At 45.4% G+C, this 14,543-nt stretch overlaps 1 protein-coding gene across 2 annotated transcripts in view; it reads left to right on the top strand.

Moving 5' to 3' along the window:
- RNF112 (ring finger protein 112) overlaps positions 1 to 14,543 on the top strand; it is a 28,046-nt gene that overhangs the window by 8,604 nt on the left and 4,899 nt on the right. For both annotated transcript variants that reach the window (XM_053362339.1, XM_053362340.1), the window contains exons 3-11: positions 6,083 to 6,386; positions 6,876 to 7,079; positions 7,850 to 7,987; positions 8,819 to 8,923; positions 9,031 to 9,081; positions 9,873 to 9,929; positions 11,492 to 11,578; positions 12,724 to 12,844; positions 13,963 to 14,093. In XM_053362339.1, the coding sequence (XP_053218314.1) occupies positions 6,083 to 6,386; positions 6,876 to 7,079; positions 7,850 to 7,987; positions 8,819 to 8,923; positions 9,031 to 9,081; positions 9,873 to 9,929; positions 11,492 to 11,578; positions 12,724 to 12,844; positions 13,963 to 14,093 (1,198 nt within the window). The remainder of the gene's footprint in view (positions 1 to 6,082; positions 6,387 to 6,875; positions 7,080 to 7,849; positions 7,988 to 8,818; positions 8,924 to 9,030; positions 9,082 to 9,872; positions 9,930 to 11,491; positions 11,579 to 12,723; positions 12,845 to 13,962; positions 14,094 to 14,543) is intronic.

The following is a 14,543-nucleotide window of genomic DNA, read 5'->3' on the forward strand; positions in this document are numbered from 1 at the left end:
GCGATTGGTGACTTTGTCAAGGGTTTTTGTTGATTGGTTGCTGCCTGCGATCCTTGAGACTATGTGTTGTTTCTGCTCCACGTGCCATGGGAAGCGTTTATAATGTGTGAGAATGTTTTTCTCCCCCCAAAAAATCAACTGTGTTCCAAGCCCCCCCCCAAGCTCAACAACTCAGGGCAGCCCCCCAGCTCATTTTATTATGGTATGTTAATTATTATCCCATATTAAATTGCTGTGTTGGCACTTTGCAATAAATTAGTAGGTTTTGGGTTGCAGTTTGGGCACTCAATCTCCAAAAGGTTTGCCACCACTGGCCTAGGGTATGGTACAGAGTTGTTGAGAGGATAAAAGTGGGTTGAGTTGGTACACCTTGACTTCATTGGAATCATTGGTGAGTTCTAAGTGTAATAATACTATGATGGGCACATCGCTGCTAAGATGTCTTTAGTTCAAGGGACAATACTTTCCTAAGGAGATAAACACTCTGGAGACTTCTTCTTCTTGTGGCTGATTAGCTGCTCTCCCTGTGCAAAGGTCAGAGGGGGCAGGGTTTCTCTTGAGGTAGGTGATTAGCTGTGGGAGGAGTTTATCAGAGCTTGCAGGGCAGCAGCCGAAGAAGGAGCAAAAAGGGTTTTCTTGTGTGTGTTTCTTGTGGCTGATTAGCTGCTCTCCCTGTGCAAAGGTCAGAGGGGGCAGGGTTTCTCTTGAGGTAGGTGATTAGCTGTGGGAGGAGCTTATCAGAGCTTGTAGGGCAGCGGCGCACGCCTAGCGGCGTGTGCAGTTTGATCCATCTTTTAGATTTAGGGGAGCTAGTCTCAAACGTTTGTTGGGGGAGACCTAGGTTTTTTGGAGGGGATTTATTTGTCCTGTCTTCACGCTTTTTATGATGGAGGACTGCTGTAGCCACCCCCAACGACACGTTCTCAAGATGGAGGGTGAGGGAACAGCTGCAGTCGCCTGCGGTTCCTGCGCAATGTTTGCCATCTTGCCAAAGGTTGCAGGCAGCTTTACCTGCAGCAATTGCATGTTGATTGCCCTCTTAAAAGACAAAGTCCAACAACTGGAGGAACGTGTAGCTATGCTCCAAAGAATTAGAGAGCTGGAGCTCTTCTTGGAAGCAACAGAGCACACCGTCTCCACCAAGGAGGAGACAGGGGACTCCCCTGAGAAGGAGGCTAGTTCACCAACACAGGAGCCAGATATATGGAGAAACGTGACTCAAAGAAGTAGGAGGCCAAGGGTTCGCTCTGATTGTTTAGAAATACGCAAACTCTTTGAGGTCCTCTCCCCTAGCATGGAAGACGAAGAGCAGACTCCATTTGAGGATCTCTCCCTCATTACAGTCGATCAGGTATATGAAGACGAGCAGCAAAGTCAGTCCTCAGGGAATGTGCAGGTGACCTTGGAATGGACAGCTCACGGAAGAACCCCGACCAGACCTAAGAGGAGGCGTGTAGTGGTGATAGGGGATTCCCTACTGAGGGGAACAGAAGCAGTGATCTGTGGGCCTGACAAGATGTCTCGGGAAGTGTGCTGTCTCCCCAGGGCTAAGATCCAAGATGTAACTGAACGACTGCAAGGAATCATAAAACCCACTGACAAATACCCCTTCCTCTTGGTTCATGTGGGAACCAATGACACTGCAAGCAATAGCCTCCAGAAGATCAAAAGAGATTACGAGGCTCTGGGCAGGAAATTGAAGCAATTAAATGCACAAATTGTCATCTCATCTGTCCTCCCAGTTGAACGACGTGGCCCAGGGAGAGAGGGAAAAATAGTGGAAGCGATGGGCTGCACCTCACAATGGTTGGGAGGAATGTTTTTGCAAAAAATCTCAGAAACCTCATCAGGAGGGCTTTAAACTGACTAATGTGGGGGAGGGAGACAGTGCTCCTGAAGGTAGGAGTCTATCAATTGATGAAGATGATCATCCAAATGTCATAGACCAAATGGAGCAAACAACACACAGACCTAGTGGTGGGAGGAAAAAAATCCTTAAATAAGAGACACGGGGGAATGATTAATGGACTTCAATGTCTGTACACTAATGCGCAAAGCATGGGAAATAAACAAGATGAGCTTGAGCTCTTGGTACAGCAAACTAAATATGACATAATAGGCATCACTGAAACCTGGTGGGATAAGTCCCACGATTGGAATGTAATAATGGAGGGATACAATCTATTTCAGAGAAACAGACCAGACAAGAAAGGAGGAGGAGTGGCGTTATATGTCAGGGATGTGTATACCTGTGAAGAGATCCAAGATTTAGAACCTCAAAGCCAAAGTGAGAGCATTTCGGTCAAAATTAAGGGAGAGAAGAATAACAGTGACCTCATTGTGGGAGTTTACTATAGATCCCCAAGCCAAACGGAGGACATAGATGATGCCTTCCTGGAACAGATGGCCAAGCATGCAAAAGGAAGGGAGATAGTAGTAATAGGGGACTTCAATTACCCGGATATTTGTTGGATGTCAAACTCAGCCAAGAGCATAAGGTCAAACAGATTCCTCACTGGCCTTGCAGACAACTTTATTGCCCAGAAAGTGGGAGAAGCAACAAGAGGAACAGCCATTTTAGATCTGGTCCTAACCAATGTTGATGACCTGGTTAGTGGGGTAGAAGTGGAAGGATCATTAGGCGCGAGTGATCATGCTCTTCTGAAATTTACTATACAGCGGAAAGGAGCAGCCAAGCATACTAGGACTCAATTTCTTGACTTTAAGAAAGCCGACTTCATAAAACTTAGGGAAGTGCTGGGTGAGATCCCATGGACAGTAATACTAAAAGGAAAGGGAGTTCATGATGGCTGGGAGTTTGTTAAGAGGGAGATAGTAAAAGCACAACTTCAGGCAATACCAATGAGACGGGAACATGGAAGGTGCCTAAAGAAGCCAGGGTGGCTATCTAAAGAACTTTTAACTGAGTTAAGATTTAAAAAGGATGTGTACAAAAAATGGAAAAGGGGGGAAACCACCAAAGAGGAATTCAAACAAATAGCCAGCACGTGTAGACACAAAGTCAGAAAAGCTAAAGCACAGAATGAACTCAGGCTTGCTAGAGAGGTTAAAAGCAACAAAAAAGGCTTTTATGGGTATGTCTGTAGCAAAAGGAAGAACAAAGAAACAGCGGGGTCACTCAGAGGAGAAGATGGTGAAATGCAAACAGGGGACACAGAAAGGGCTGAACTCCTCAATGCCTTCTTTGCCTCAGTCTTCTCCGATAAAGAAAACAATGCCCGACCTGAAGAATTTGGAGCAAATGATTCAGCAGAGGAAACACAGCCCAGAATAACTAAGGAGATAGTACAAGAATACTTGGCTAGTCTAGATGTATTCAAGTCTCCAGGGCCAGATGAACTGTATCCAAGAGTATTAAAAGAACTGGCAGATGTGATCTCAGAACCACTGGCAGTCATCTTTGAGAATTCCTGGAGAACAGGCGAAGTCCCGGCAGACTGGAGGAGGGCAAATGTTGTCCCTATTTTCAAAAAGGGGAAAAGAGAGGACCCAAATAATTACCGCCCAGTCAGTCTGACATCAATACCAGGGAAGATTCTGGAGCAGATCATTAAGCAAACAGTCTGTGAGCACCTAGAAAGGAATGCTGTGATCACCAATAGTCAGCATGGATTTCTGAAAAATAAGTCATGTCAGACTAACCTGATCTCGTTTTTTGACAGAATTACAAGCCTGGTAGATGAAGGGAACGCAGTGGATGTAGCCTACCTTGATTTCAGCAAGGCATTTGACAAGGTGCCCCATGATATTCTTGTAAAGAAGCTGGTAAAATGCGGTCTTGACTATGCTACCACTCAGTGGATTTGTAACTGGCTGACTGACCGAATCCAAAGGGTGCTCATCAATGGTTCCTCTTCATCCTGGAGAAGAGTGACTAGTGGGGTGCCACAGGGTTCTGTCTTGGGCCTGGTCTTATTCAACATCTTTATCTTTTTTAAAAAAAAATATTTATTGAAATTTTCAAAAAAAAAAAAAGAGAAAAGAGAGAAAAAAGAAAAAGAAAAACAACAATTGAAAAAGTTTACATTACTTACTTTCCATAACCAATTTCCTTGACTTCCCCACACCTGCCCTTCTTGTATTCCAATTCCAATTTTTAGCTCAGCAAATTCTTGTCCCCACACTTTACCTTATTTTCTATAATTCATTTTAATTAACCAATTTTAACTTATAAACCTCAATCTTTATATATCAATACTTATTCTTAAAATACTTTTCCTAAATACGCCCCATCAATTTAATTAACCCATTTTAACTTAAAAACCTCAACATCTTTATCAACGACTTGGATGATGGACTCAAGGGCATCCTGATCAAATTTGCAGATGACACCAAACTGGGAGGGGTGGCTAACACCCCAGAGGACAGGATCACACTTCAAAATGACCTTGAGAGATTAGAGAACTGGGACAAAACAAACAAGATGAATTTTAACAGGGAGAAATGTAAAGTATTGCACTTGGGCAAAAAAAATGAGAGGCACAAATACAAGATGGGTGACACCTGGCTTGAGAGCACTACATGTGAAAAGGATCTAGGAGTCTTGGTTGACCACAAACTTGACATGAGCCAACAGTGTGACGCGGCAGCTAAAAAGCCAATGCAATTCTGGGCTGCATCAATAGGAGTATAGCATCTAGATCAAGGGAAGTAATAGTGCCACTGTATTCTGCTCTGGTCAGACCTCACCTGGAGTACTGTGTCCAGTTCTGGGCACCACAGTTCAAGAAGGACACTGACAAACTGGAACGTGTCCAGAGGAGGGCAACCAAAATGGTCAAAGGCCTGGAAACGATGCCTTATGAGGAACGGCTAAGGGAGCTGGGCATGTTTAGCCTGGAGAAGAGGAGGTTAAGGGGTGATATGATAGCCATGTTCAAACATATAAAAGGATGTCACATAGAGGAGGGAGAAAGGTTGTTTTCTGCTGCTCCAGAGAAGCGGACATGGAGCAATGGATCCAAACTACAAGAAAGAAGATTCCACCTAAACATTAGGAAGAACTTCCTGACAGTAAGAGCTGTTCGACAGTGGAATTTGCTGCCAAGGAGTGTGGTGGAGTCTCCTTCTTTGGAGGTCTTTAAGCAGAAGCTTGACAACCATATGTCAGGAGTGCTCTGATGGTGTTTCCTGCTTGGCAGGGGGTTGGACTCTATGGCCCTTGTGGTCTCTTCCAACTCTATGATTATTCTTCTTCTTCTTCTTCTTCTTCTTCTTCTTCTTCTTCTTCTTCTTCTTCTTCTTCTGCAGAGGGGAGCATTCCCGTGTGTCACTGTAGGACTCAAGCCTCCTGAAGTTCATTTTTGTACCCTTGGTGTGTCCACCTTGGTGTGTGCATAAGGAGTTAACTCCAGGAAGCTTTTTCTATGAGTCATCCTCCTCAGACTGCCTGCCCTGCCCAGAGGCAATCTAAGAACAGGTCTGGGGTTTATAGCTCCTTGTCTAAGCAATAAGCCTTAACTGGTGTTTCTCTTTCACTCTCTGTCACAACAAAACTCATAGGCTTCAAAATCTGTAGGGCTACTAGGTAGAGAAATGTTGGCAGGTTTACTCACCTACCCCATCACTCTTCCCCATATCAGCCTGCATAAATAGAATTCAGGATCCTCCAATGTCTTGAGAGAAGGCATCTCTAGGCTGAAAATCAGGTAGTAAGCCACAGCTGGTGTTTCTTCCCCCTTCCCAATCCTGAGGAAACTTATGGGCCTAAAGATCAGCAGGGTTGCCAGGTGGAAATGAGCAGGTGGATTTGCTCATGTACCCCATCTCTCTTTTCCACAGCAGCTGGCAAAAACAGAATTCAGGGTCCTTCAGAGTCTAAGCAGAAGCCTGATATTCATTGGGAGCACATTGCAAACGGCTTCTTCAACTTTATTCTTCCAAGAAAGAGCATTCAGCAAGGGGAGGTCACATCCCAGACAATTAACTGAGTGAAATGCGTAAATATGATTACAGTTGGGTTTTAACCGAGGCCTTATTTGTGGACACAGCAGAATGAGGTACTGTCAGAAACCAGAGTTTCACTGTTCAGCTTTGTATTATATCTGTTTGCTTTTTGCAGGCTGAGCTCACTGGCAAGCCCCACAAAGACGTCTGCAGGAGGCATGATCCAGGACCTGAAAGAGGACATAACTTGTTCCATCTGCCTCGAACCCTTTGAAGACCCTGTATCCATTGACTGTGGGCACAATTTCTGCAGGGTCTGCCTCTCTGCCCACTGGAGTGGAACCTCGCGCTATGGGTACCGCTGCCCCGAATGCCGCCATCCCTGCAGCCGGGAGAGGATGATCCCGGACACTCGGCTGCGGAGCCTGGTGGAAAAAATTGGACAGTTGCCTGTAAAGGAGGTGGTTGAGGAGGAACTGGTAAGACCCAATCTGGGGAGGCTTAAAGTGGCTTATATAAGTAACCATCTTATACCGTTTCCACTAGGACACTTGATGCAACATGAAGGAATCACAGCATCAATGCAAGTGCTGGCTGGGGAATCATATTTTGCATTTTCCTAGCTCCTCCTCTGACAATGAGTTTTCCCAATAGAAAATGAATGGTATGAATGCTCACCTCCAAATAGCAATATGCCCTATAACACCTTAAAATTCTAGCCTGCTGTGGTGAGATTTGTTGGTCAAGAAAGGAAGAGCTGTATATACAGTGGGTGGCCAACAGTCGTCATCTGCTAGCAAGATTTTGGTGCACAGACACTCAGTTGCCAGCCTGATGTAAAACTGATCATGATTATAAATTGATCTGCTGTGCTTTCTTCTGTGTTGACGTCTCTAAGATGCATGGGGTTGCCAGACTGTGGAGCATCTTCAGATCTGGGTGACCTATCCATCTCCCTTCTCTTTCAGGAGATACTGGAGCCAGGAAAGCCAGTGCAGCTGGTGGGCTTGGATGATGATGGAGATCTCTGCCTGGATGAGGAAGCCTTGAGCCGCTACTTGGAGCAGGGGCAGGTGAAGGACGCCCCTGTCTGCCTGGTCTCCATTCTTGGGGAGCAACGGCGAGGGAAATCCTTCCTGCTGAACTTTCTTCTACGGCGGCTTCAGAACCTGGTGAGAACAAATGCATGGGAACTTCTCTCTCTGTGTGTTGTTAGGGTGGGTCAATAGGTGATGCTTGCAGAATTTCCATTTGAAAAGGGTCTGGCTTGGATGAATGTCCTTCACGGATCATGTTGCCCCATCTCATCTAGGTAATCAGCTGTACAAAATGGGCTTTTGTGCAATGGATTTTGTGCAAGTGCAAGTCAGAGCTGAAATATTATTTATTTTATTTTGTTTATATCCTGACATTTTAAATGAGGGCAGTGTGCATGTGATCAGCCACCCAGACCCAGACCTGCTTAGCTTTAGCAAAGTGGTGACCACATGCACCTTCAAATTATACCCTGGCACACATTTGGGATCCGAGCAGAAGTTAAGCAGCTGTGTGGACATCTAAGGGTAGCAGAGGTATATGAAGATGAGCCCTGCTGGATCAGGGCAAAGTTTCATGTAGTCCATCCTGTTTTCACAGTGGCCACCTAGATACTTATGGGAAGCCTGCAAATAGAACCTAAGTACAACAGTCCTCTCCCCGCTTGCAGTTCTCTACAATTGTTATTCAGAGACATACATTGTATGCAGGGCAGATGCTCCAGGTGGATGGGAAGAGCAACCAGAGACACTCTTACTCTCTTCCACCCTTATGGGTTCTGAATTGGAGAGTGGTATTGTCCCATCTAGCTCAATACCACATAGCTTGCCTTTCTATGCCCTGTCTTCATGAACATTCTGTGGGTTTAACAAGATCACCATCCTCTGCCTTTCTTCCTTGTTGACAGGAGGCTGAGGACGGATCATGGATGGGTAAGGAAGATGAAGCACTGACGGGTTTTGAATGGCGACCAGGACCTAACACCACCACCAAGGGTGTGTGGATATGGAGTCGGCCATTTTGGGTCCAGAGTGAACATGAAAAGGTAAGAACAGCACAGCACAGGCTGTGAAGGTAACTAGGGAAAGAACAAGAGGAAGAAAGCTTCTCTCCCTCAATGGAAATGGGACCTTCTGGTCATCCCAGCCCCCTGGAGATGTCCTCATGAAATACTTCCATTCCACATAATCTCTGCCCCACACTCCTCGCATCCTAACTCAGCCTTCCCCATCCTGCTGTTCTTTAGATGTTGTGGACTACAGTTCCCATAAGCCTCAGCCAGTACTGGAGTTGTGGTCCAAAGTACTAAAATGCCCAGGCAAATGGGAAGGTCTTCTCCTTGCACTGTAAAGCTTATAATGTTAGTACTGGAACTGCAGCCTTGGGGATTGAAGTTGGAGTGTCACCACAGAAAAGGCTCTCTCCTTGCAGAATTACAACCACCCTGTGAAGTCTGTTAGGCTAAAAGACAGTGACTTTTTGTGGTTATCTGGTGAGCTTTGTGGCTGAGTGAACTCTGGCCTTCCAGATCCTAATTTGATATTCTAACCATTATACTACACTGCACATCCTCTAAGTTCCATGGTGGGCATTTAGATCAGGGCCTCTCTGGAAGATCTCATGACATTGGCTGGCCAGTACGAGAAGAAGAACTTCATGGGGAATTTGGATCCCAAGACATTTAGGATGTTCAAGGCACATACCACCCACTTAGGCTCAGCAATGGACAGGAAGCCAATATGGCTTACCATCACAACAGACACATGCCACCTATAAGCTATAAGTAGGTACTTTGGAGCCCGCAGGCCAAACTAATTCCTTTTCTCTCAGGAAACTTCTCCTATGAGAGTCCGTTAATCTCTTACTGTCCCTTTAGATTGCCATGTTCTTGGTGGACACAGAGGGGTCAATGGATGTGGAAAGAAACGTTGAAGATGGTGTCAAGCTCTCAGCTTTCTCCATGCTGCTCAGCTCCTATCAGGTGGGTTCCTGCCAGATCCCTCCTTTCCAGGAGTGCTTTCTCTTCTTCCTTCCTGCTGCAAAAGTAAGTTCAGCGCATCTTCTGACACCTCTGTTGTTTCTTCCTAGATACTCAATTTGGCCACCATGATGAAGGACCCAGATTTGGAATACCTGGAGGTGAGTAGGATTGTAAAAGGGGAAAGGGGGATTGGGCATTATCCAGGGGAAGGATGAGGAAAATAGTTGGCTGGAATAAAAATAGCTGGTTCTCGCCATGTGGGCTAGAAAGGTGGGTGGGCAAGATCCAGAATTCCTGAGTTCCCCCAAGTTTCAGGGAAGCAGAAGGCTGGATATATAGAACTGGAAGGGACAAAGTTTCTTTTTGTCTAACAGTCCCTGATAGACAAAAGGCAGGTTTCTGCCCAGCAGAACAATCCATGCAGCCAAAACTGCCTCACACTGCAAGCAGAGAATCCGTGCACTGCCAGAAAATGCTGGAAAAGCAGATGCCAAGAGATGGCTTGAGTAAGCCATGCTACACATTGCAGTGAAAGGCAACAAATCCCTAGGGCACCTTTCCCTGACCTGTAGCCCTCCAGATGTTGTAGACTGAGTTTTTGGACCAGGATTGCTGTGGACTGAGTTTGAATGCATGCAACTAATCATGAACCAGTCAAGACTTCCTCAGCTTTGCCTACCTCCAAGGGATATTATGAGCATAAAATGAGATGACTCCAACTATATTGTGGGGGTGGGGAGGAGTAAGGATATAAATGGTGATGTACATAACTAATACCACAATATAATAAATACCATAGCCATAAATTTATCCAGTGGGGTTTTGGCTCCTTGCTTCTGAAGCCCATGGCCTCTTGAGAGGGGAATAGATCTTGTGGGCTGGGCTAAAGGGATAAGTAAAACAGATTTCTTCATTTCCTGGGTGGCTCTCCCACTTCCTCTGCCCACAGATGTTCATGTATGTAGCTGAGACAGTAGGAGGCTCCTGCAGATTAAAGCCCTTTCAGGTAATGCGGACCGGCTGTTCCACTTCCTTCTCTTTGTCTCATTCTCTTTTCCTTCTCCTATGATTGCCATGATGTTCATGTTCTTTGCCTCGCCGATCTGTCAAAGAGCTCCTTTGTTCCTGGGTTCCCATCGCCTCAGCCACCTCTCCCAGCCTCGTGTTCCTCTGCCTGGCACCCACATCTCTTTTTCTCTCATTTGCAAGCACCCAATAATTTGCTCTTCCCACTGTTTTTGTTGCTGCTTTTTAAAACACCCCTTTGCATTTTCTTTTCAATCATAAGGAGAGTGTCACAAACCCGAAATAACACCTCTGCATGGAATGAAAAAGGCAAAAACGATATATAATTGGGCAGACATTGATTTGTCTACCCAATTCATATGTAAATCCACTCTGGGCATTTCTGCCTATCCATGGACAGCGGTGAGTCCAAAAGAACCAGTGGCTATGCATTGTCATACGTGTGGAGGAAAAACTTAAATACAATGTAGTTTCCAAAAATAGAACAGAGGCAATTGTACTTCATCCAGCAGAGCTTTACTAGTGCTGAAGGCAAATGAGCATAAATGGTTACAAATCCAGTACAGTGGTACCTTGGGTTATATACGCTTCAGGTTACAGACTCTGCTAACCCAGAAATCTTACCTTGGGTTAAGAACTTTGCTTCAGGATGAGAACAGAAATTGTGCTCCGGTGGCACGGCAGCAGCAGGAGGCCCCATTAGCTAAAGTGGTGCTTCAGGTTAAGAACATTTTCAGGTTAAGAACGGACCTCCTGAACGAATTAAGTACTTAACCTGAGGTACCACTGTACATTCAGGATTGGCACAGTCCATAAAATCCAGTTCCAGCACTTAAAAAAACTTATAAACTTAAAACAAGACTAAACTTTAAAACTAATCATACTATGTGCACACCAGAAAGGAAGAGGGATAGAAAGAGAAAGTAGAACCCAGGCTCTTTCTGGCCTATATTTATAGTCAGCATGACCTTAATTGGAAGAGATAAGAGAACCAGTTCAAACCAGCTGTACTCAGCTTCCAGAAGGTATAACCAAAACAATCATGACCCTTCTGCTTGCTTCTCCCACACAGAGAAACTTCTAGTAGCTTCTAGAATCCTCTTGTATTAATCAGAATAGGAAAGATCTCTACACATCAGATCAATACTTTCTGCACTAAGAAATGCAAACTGGTCCTTTAGTGGCAGTTACTTAGTGCAGATCCAGGGAGACCCCACACCTGTCCTGTCCCCCCAGAAACGTCTGTCTTGTTGGGATTCAACCTCAATCTGTTAACCACCATCCACCTTCCAACCACCTCCAGACACTCACACAGGACATTCACTGCTTTCACTGGTTCCAATTTAAATGATATATTGTTTGCATCATTTGGGTTGCACTTTTCTGCACAGTTTTCAGCCTTGCATTATCCTTTTTCAGACTCAGTGCCCGAGCTGGACACAGTAGTCAAAGTGTGGTCATTGAAAGGATTTGTGTAAGAGGAATAGGAGCATATTGTAGCTGTAGGAAAAGCAGTTCACATGCTTCGTCTCTCTGTTGCAGCATCTTGATGTCCTGGTGCGTGACTGGTTCTTCCCACCTCAATTTGGATTCCAGGAGGGACAGAATTACCTCCAAAGTACCATACAGGTAAATGTGACAGTGGAAGCATTGGATGGAGAGTCTTTCTCCAGTTTCTCCATTCCAACTACGTGAGTAAGGTGGTTACCAGGAAGAGGGCCTTTTTGTTGGCGGCACCCCATTTTACAAAATGCCTTCCAAAGAAAGACTTGCCTGGTACCCAATCTATGGCCTTTTAAGGTTGAATAGAAGGCCATTTTGTTTATCCAGACCCATTGATTCAGGGATGGGGAATGAGATCCAACTGGTGGGGTGGGTCCTTATCTCATCTACCTTCATGGGCAGCTTGAACTGGTGGTAGGGTCACTCATCTGTCATCACAGTGATGCAGATAACTCATTTTTGTCCACATACTTTGAAGGGCACAGCTTTGTACTTTTCAGGTGCTGTTGATAGGAGATGCCCTTTGGGCCCAGTCACCTACCCCACACCTGGCATCAAATATGATGACAGGGGTAGGGTAAGTGGGCATGGCTTGGCTGAAATGGCCTGGTGGGTGTAACTGGGCCACTGCTTTGATTGCAATAGGCATATTTAAATTCTTGTGCCAAGTACTTTCCCCCTTCCTGATTTTCTGTTCTAATTGCTTTTAGCTTCTGGACTTATGTAGGATTCTGGATTTTTATTCCAACTGCTGTTTGTATTAGTTATCATTTGCTTTGTTGGCTCTATTATTTTTACTGTTGAAGTTATGGCTTGTTGAATGGGTTAGAAAACCATGCAGAGATAAAAGTGAGGTTACAGGGAACCAGGCAGAGGGCCTTCTCGGTGGTGGCGCCCACCCTGTGGAATGCCCTCCCATCAGATGTCAAGGAAATAAACAACTATCTGACTTTTAGAAGACATCTGAAGGCAGCCTTGCTTAGGGAAGTTTTTAATGTTTGATGTTTCATTCTGTTTTTAATCTTTTGGGAGCTGCCCAGAGTAGCTGGGGAAACCCAGCCGGATGTGTGGGGTATAAATAATAATATGAATATGAATATGAATATGAATATGAATATGAATATGAATATGAATATGAATATGAATATATCAATCCAACCCAACTAGCTGCTTTGGAAGAGTGCTTGAGAAGTCCCATTCACAACAAGCCTGGCTCCGGGTGGTTGTTTTTGGATGGCTACATCTAATTCTCTCTCATTCTTTCTCCTCAGAAACTGGATCCCAAAAGGCACCCACGGGCCCTGGAGGCCCTCAGGAGCACCAGCACCCGCTGCTACCTGATGCCCTTCCCTGGCAAGAGGCTGGTGGTGGGAACTGAGGGCACACTTGCAGGTAAGAACCTCTTCTCTTTCCATCATTCCCACAAGTAGCTCCAAATCCAACTCTTGCTCCTCTAATCTGCATTAGCTCTGTGCAGCATGTGAGCTGTTCACTCATTCATCCACTAAGTGGAGCTTTGGTTCCATAATAAACTCCTTTGTTAATCCATAGTGGCGTTTTCTCCTTGCTAGCCAAAGACTTTAAAGAGGAGAAAACTGCTTAATTCTGCTATCTGCTATCTGGTGGCTGGAATTACTGGTTCCCTTTGATGTCCTCATTGTTTCTTTAGTCTGCCCATAGAAAGCAGTACAGCATGTACTACTTAACCCCAAAACAATAGAAAAGCATTTCCCCACTTCTATCATGTAAAAAAAGAAGAAGTGACGTTTCTTTCATTATTTACCAACCCTTCACTTCAAGGCCCCAGGGTGGGTCGCAAGAACTATCACAAAATGTTAAAAACAGTTTAAAACAACTTGCAATAACTTGGGTCCTTTAATCCTTCCAGTTTCTCAGGCTTTGGCATCACTTATGTCAAACCTAAATGTGATGCAAACCAATGTTATCTGTCACTTTGATCTACCATTTCTTCTCACTTTCTCCCACCCATATCTAACTGGGCAGCAGCAGCCTGGATCAGGCTGCAGGAGGGTGGAAGCTACAGCTTCTCATTGCCTAGCCCCAGACCAAGGCGGCTGAACATGTGACATGTCATCAACGCTGACCACTGACCATCCTGACTGGGGTTGATGGGAGCTGGAGTTCAAAAACATCTGGCAGACCCCATGTTCCCCATTCCTGGTATTGAATGCAAACCTTTAACTGGAAGGTTGGTGGTTCGAGCCCACCCATGGATGGCAGTGCAGGACGTTGGACTAGATGACCCTCAGGATCCCTTCCAACTCTACAATTCTGTGGTTCTAAGTTACTGCTCCAAATGCTCTGTTCACGTGCTTTTAGGTTTCTCACTCCTTATATTCAGTGGCATGGCCAAAAGTAAAATGGGGGAGGGCTACTGAACCTTCAGCATCATTCTTTGTGGCCACCAGGGGGAGCAGCTGTTCTGAGAGCGTCATTTGTTACAGTTCCTTTGCCTGAATTGCCTGCTTTGTTTTTGTTTCCCCTTCCAGACATGGATAAGGATTTTAGGGATTGCCTGAAGGCTTATGGGAACGACATAGCCAGAACAGCTGTAACGCATGTAAAGAGTGACCAGGAGGGAAGAGCCCTTACAGGGGCACAACTTGCAGCCAAGGTGAAGGTGAGAGATGCAGAATCAAGTCTCTAATCTGAACAGAACATGGAGAATTCCACCTGTTGGATTTCTGCCCATCACACTGCTCTGATAGGCACAGAAGATGTGCTATGTGCAAAGAGATGGCTTAGGGTAGGCTTATATAAAGGAGTAGAGGCTTTTGGTTCTGCTCTGCCTTAATGGAGGAAGACCCCATGACAGCGGGAAATTGTTGGCGAAGGAAAAACAAGGACGACTGAGGGTAATTATACTTGCAAATCCTCCCCCCCTCCAGGGATGGGGAGGGGATGGGGGTAGTTCGTCTTGGTACCTGGCTCTCACTCCGGCATGGAATGTGGGGGGCAGGGAGATGCTGAGTGCAAAAGCACTTTGCCTGCCGAAAACCCTCCTACGCCGCCATTAAGAAGTAGAGGTTCTCCTGTTAATTAGAGCTTAATTGGACTAAAGTACAGGCAT

Source organism: Podarcis raffonei, chromosome 13, assembly GCF_027172205.1.
Source record: "Podarcis raffonei isolate rPodRaf1 chromosome 13, rPodRaf1.pri, whole genome shotgun sequence".
NCBI lineage: Eukaryota > Metazoa > Chordata > Lepidosauria > Squamata > Lacertidae > Podarcis > Podarcis raffonei.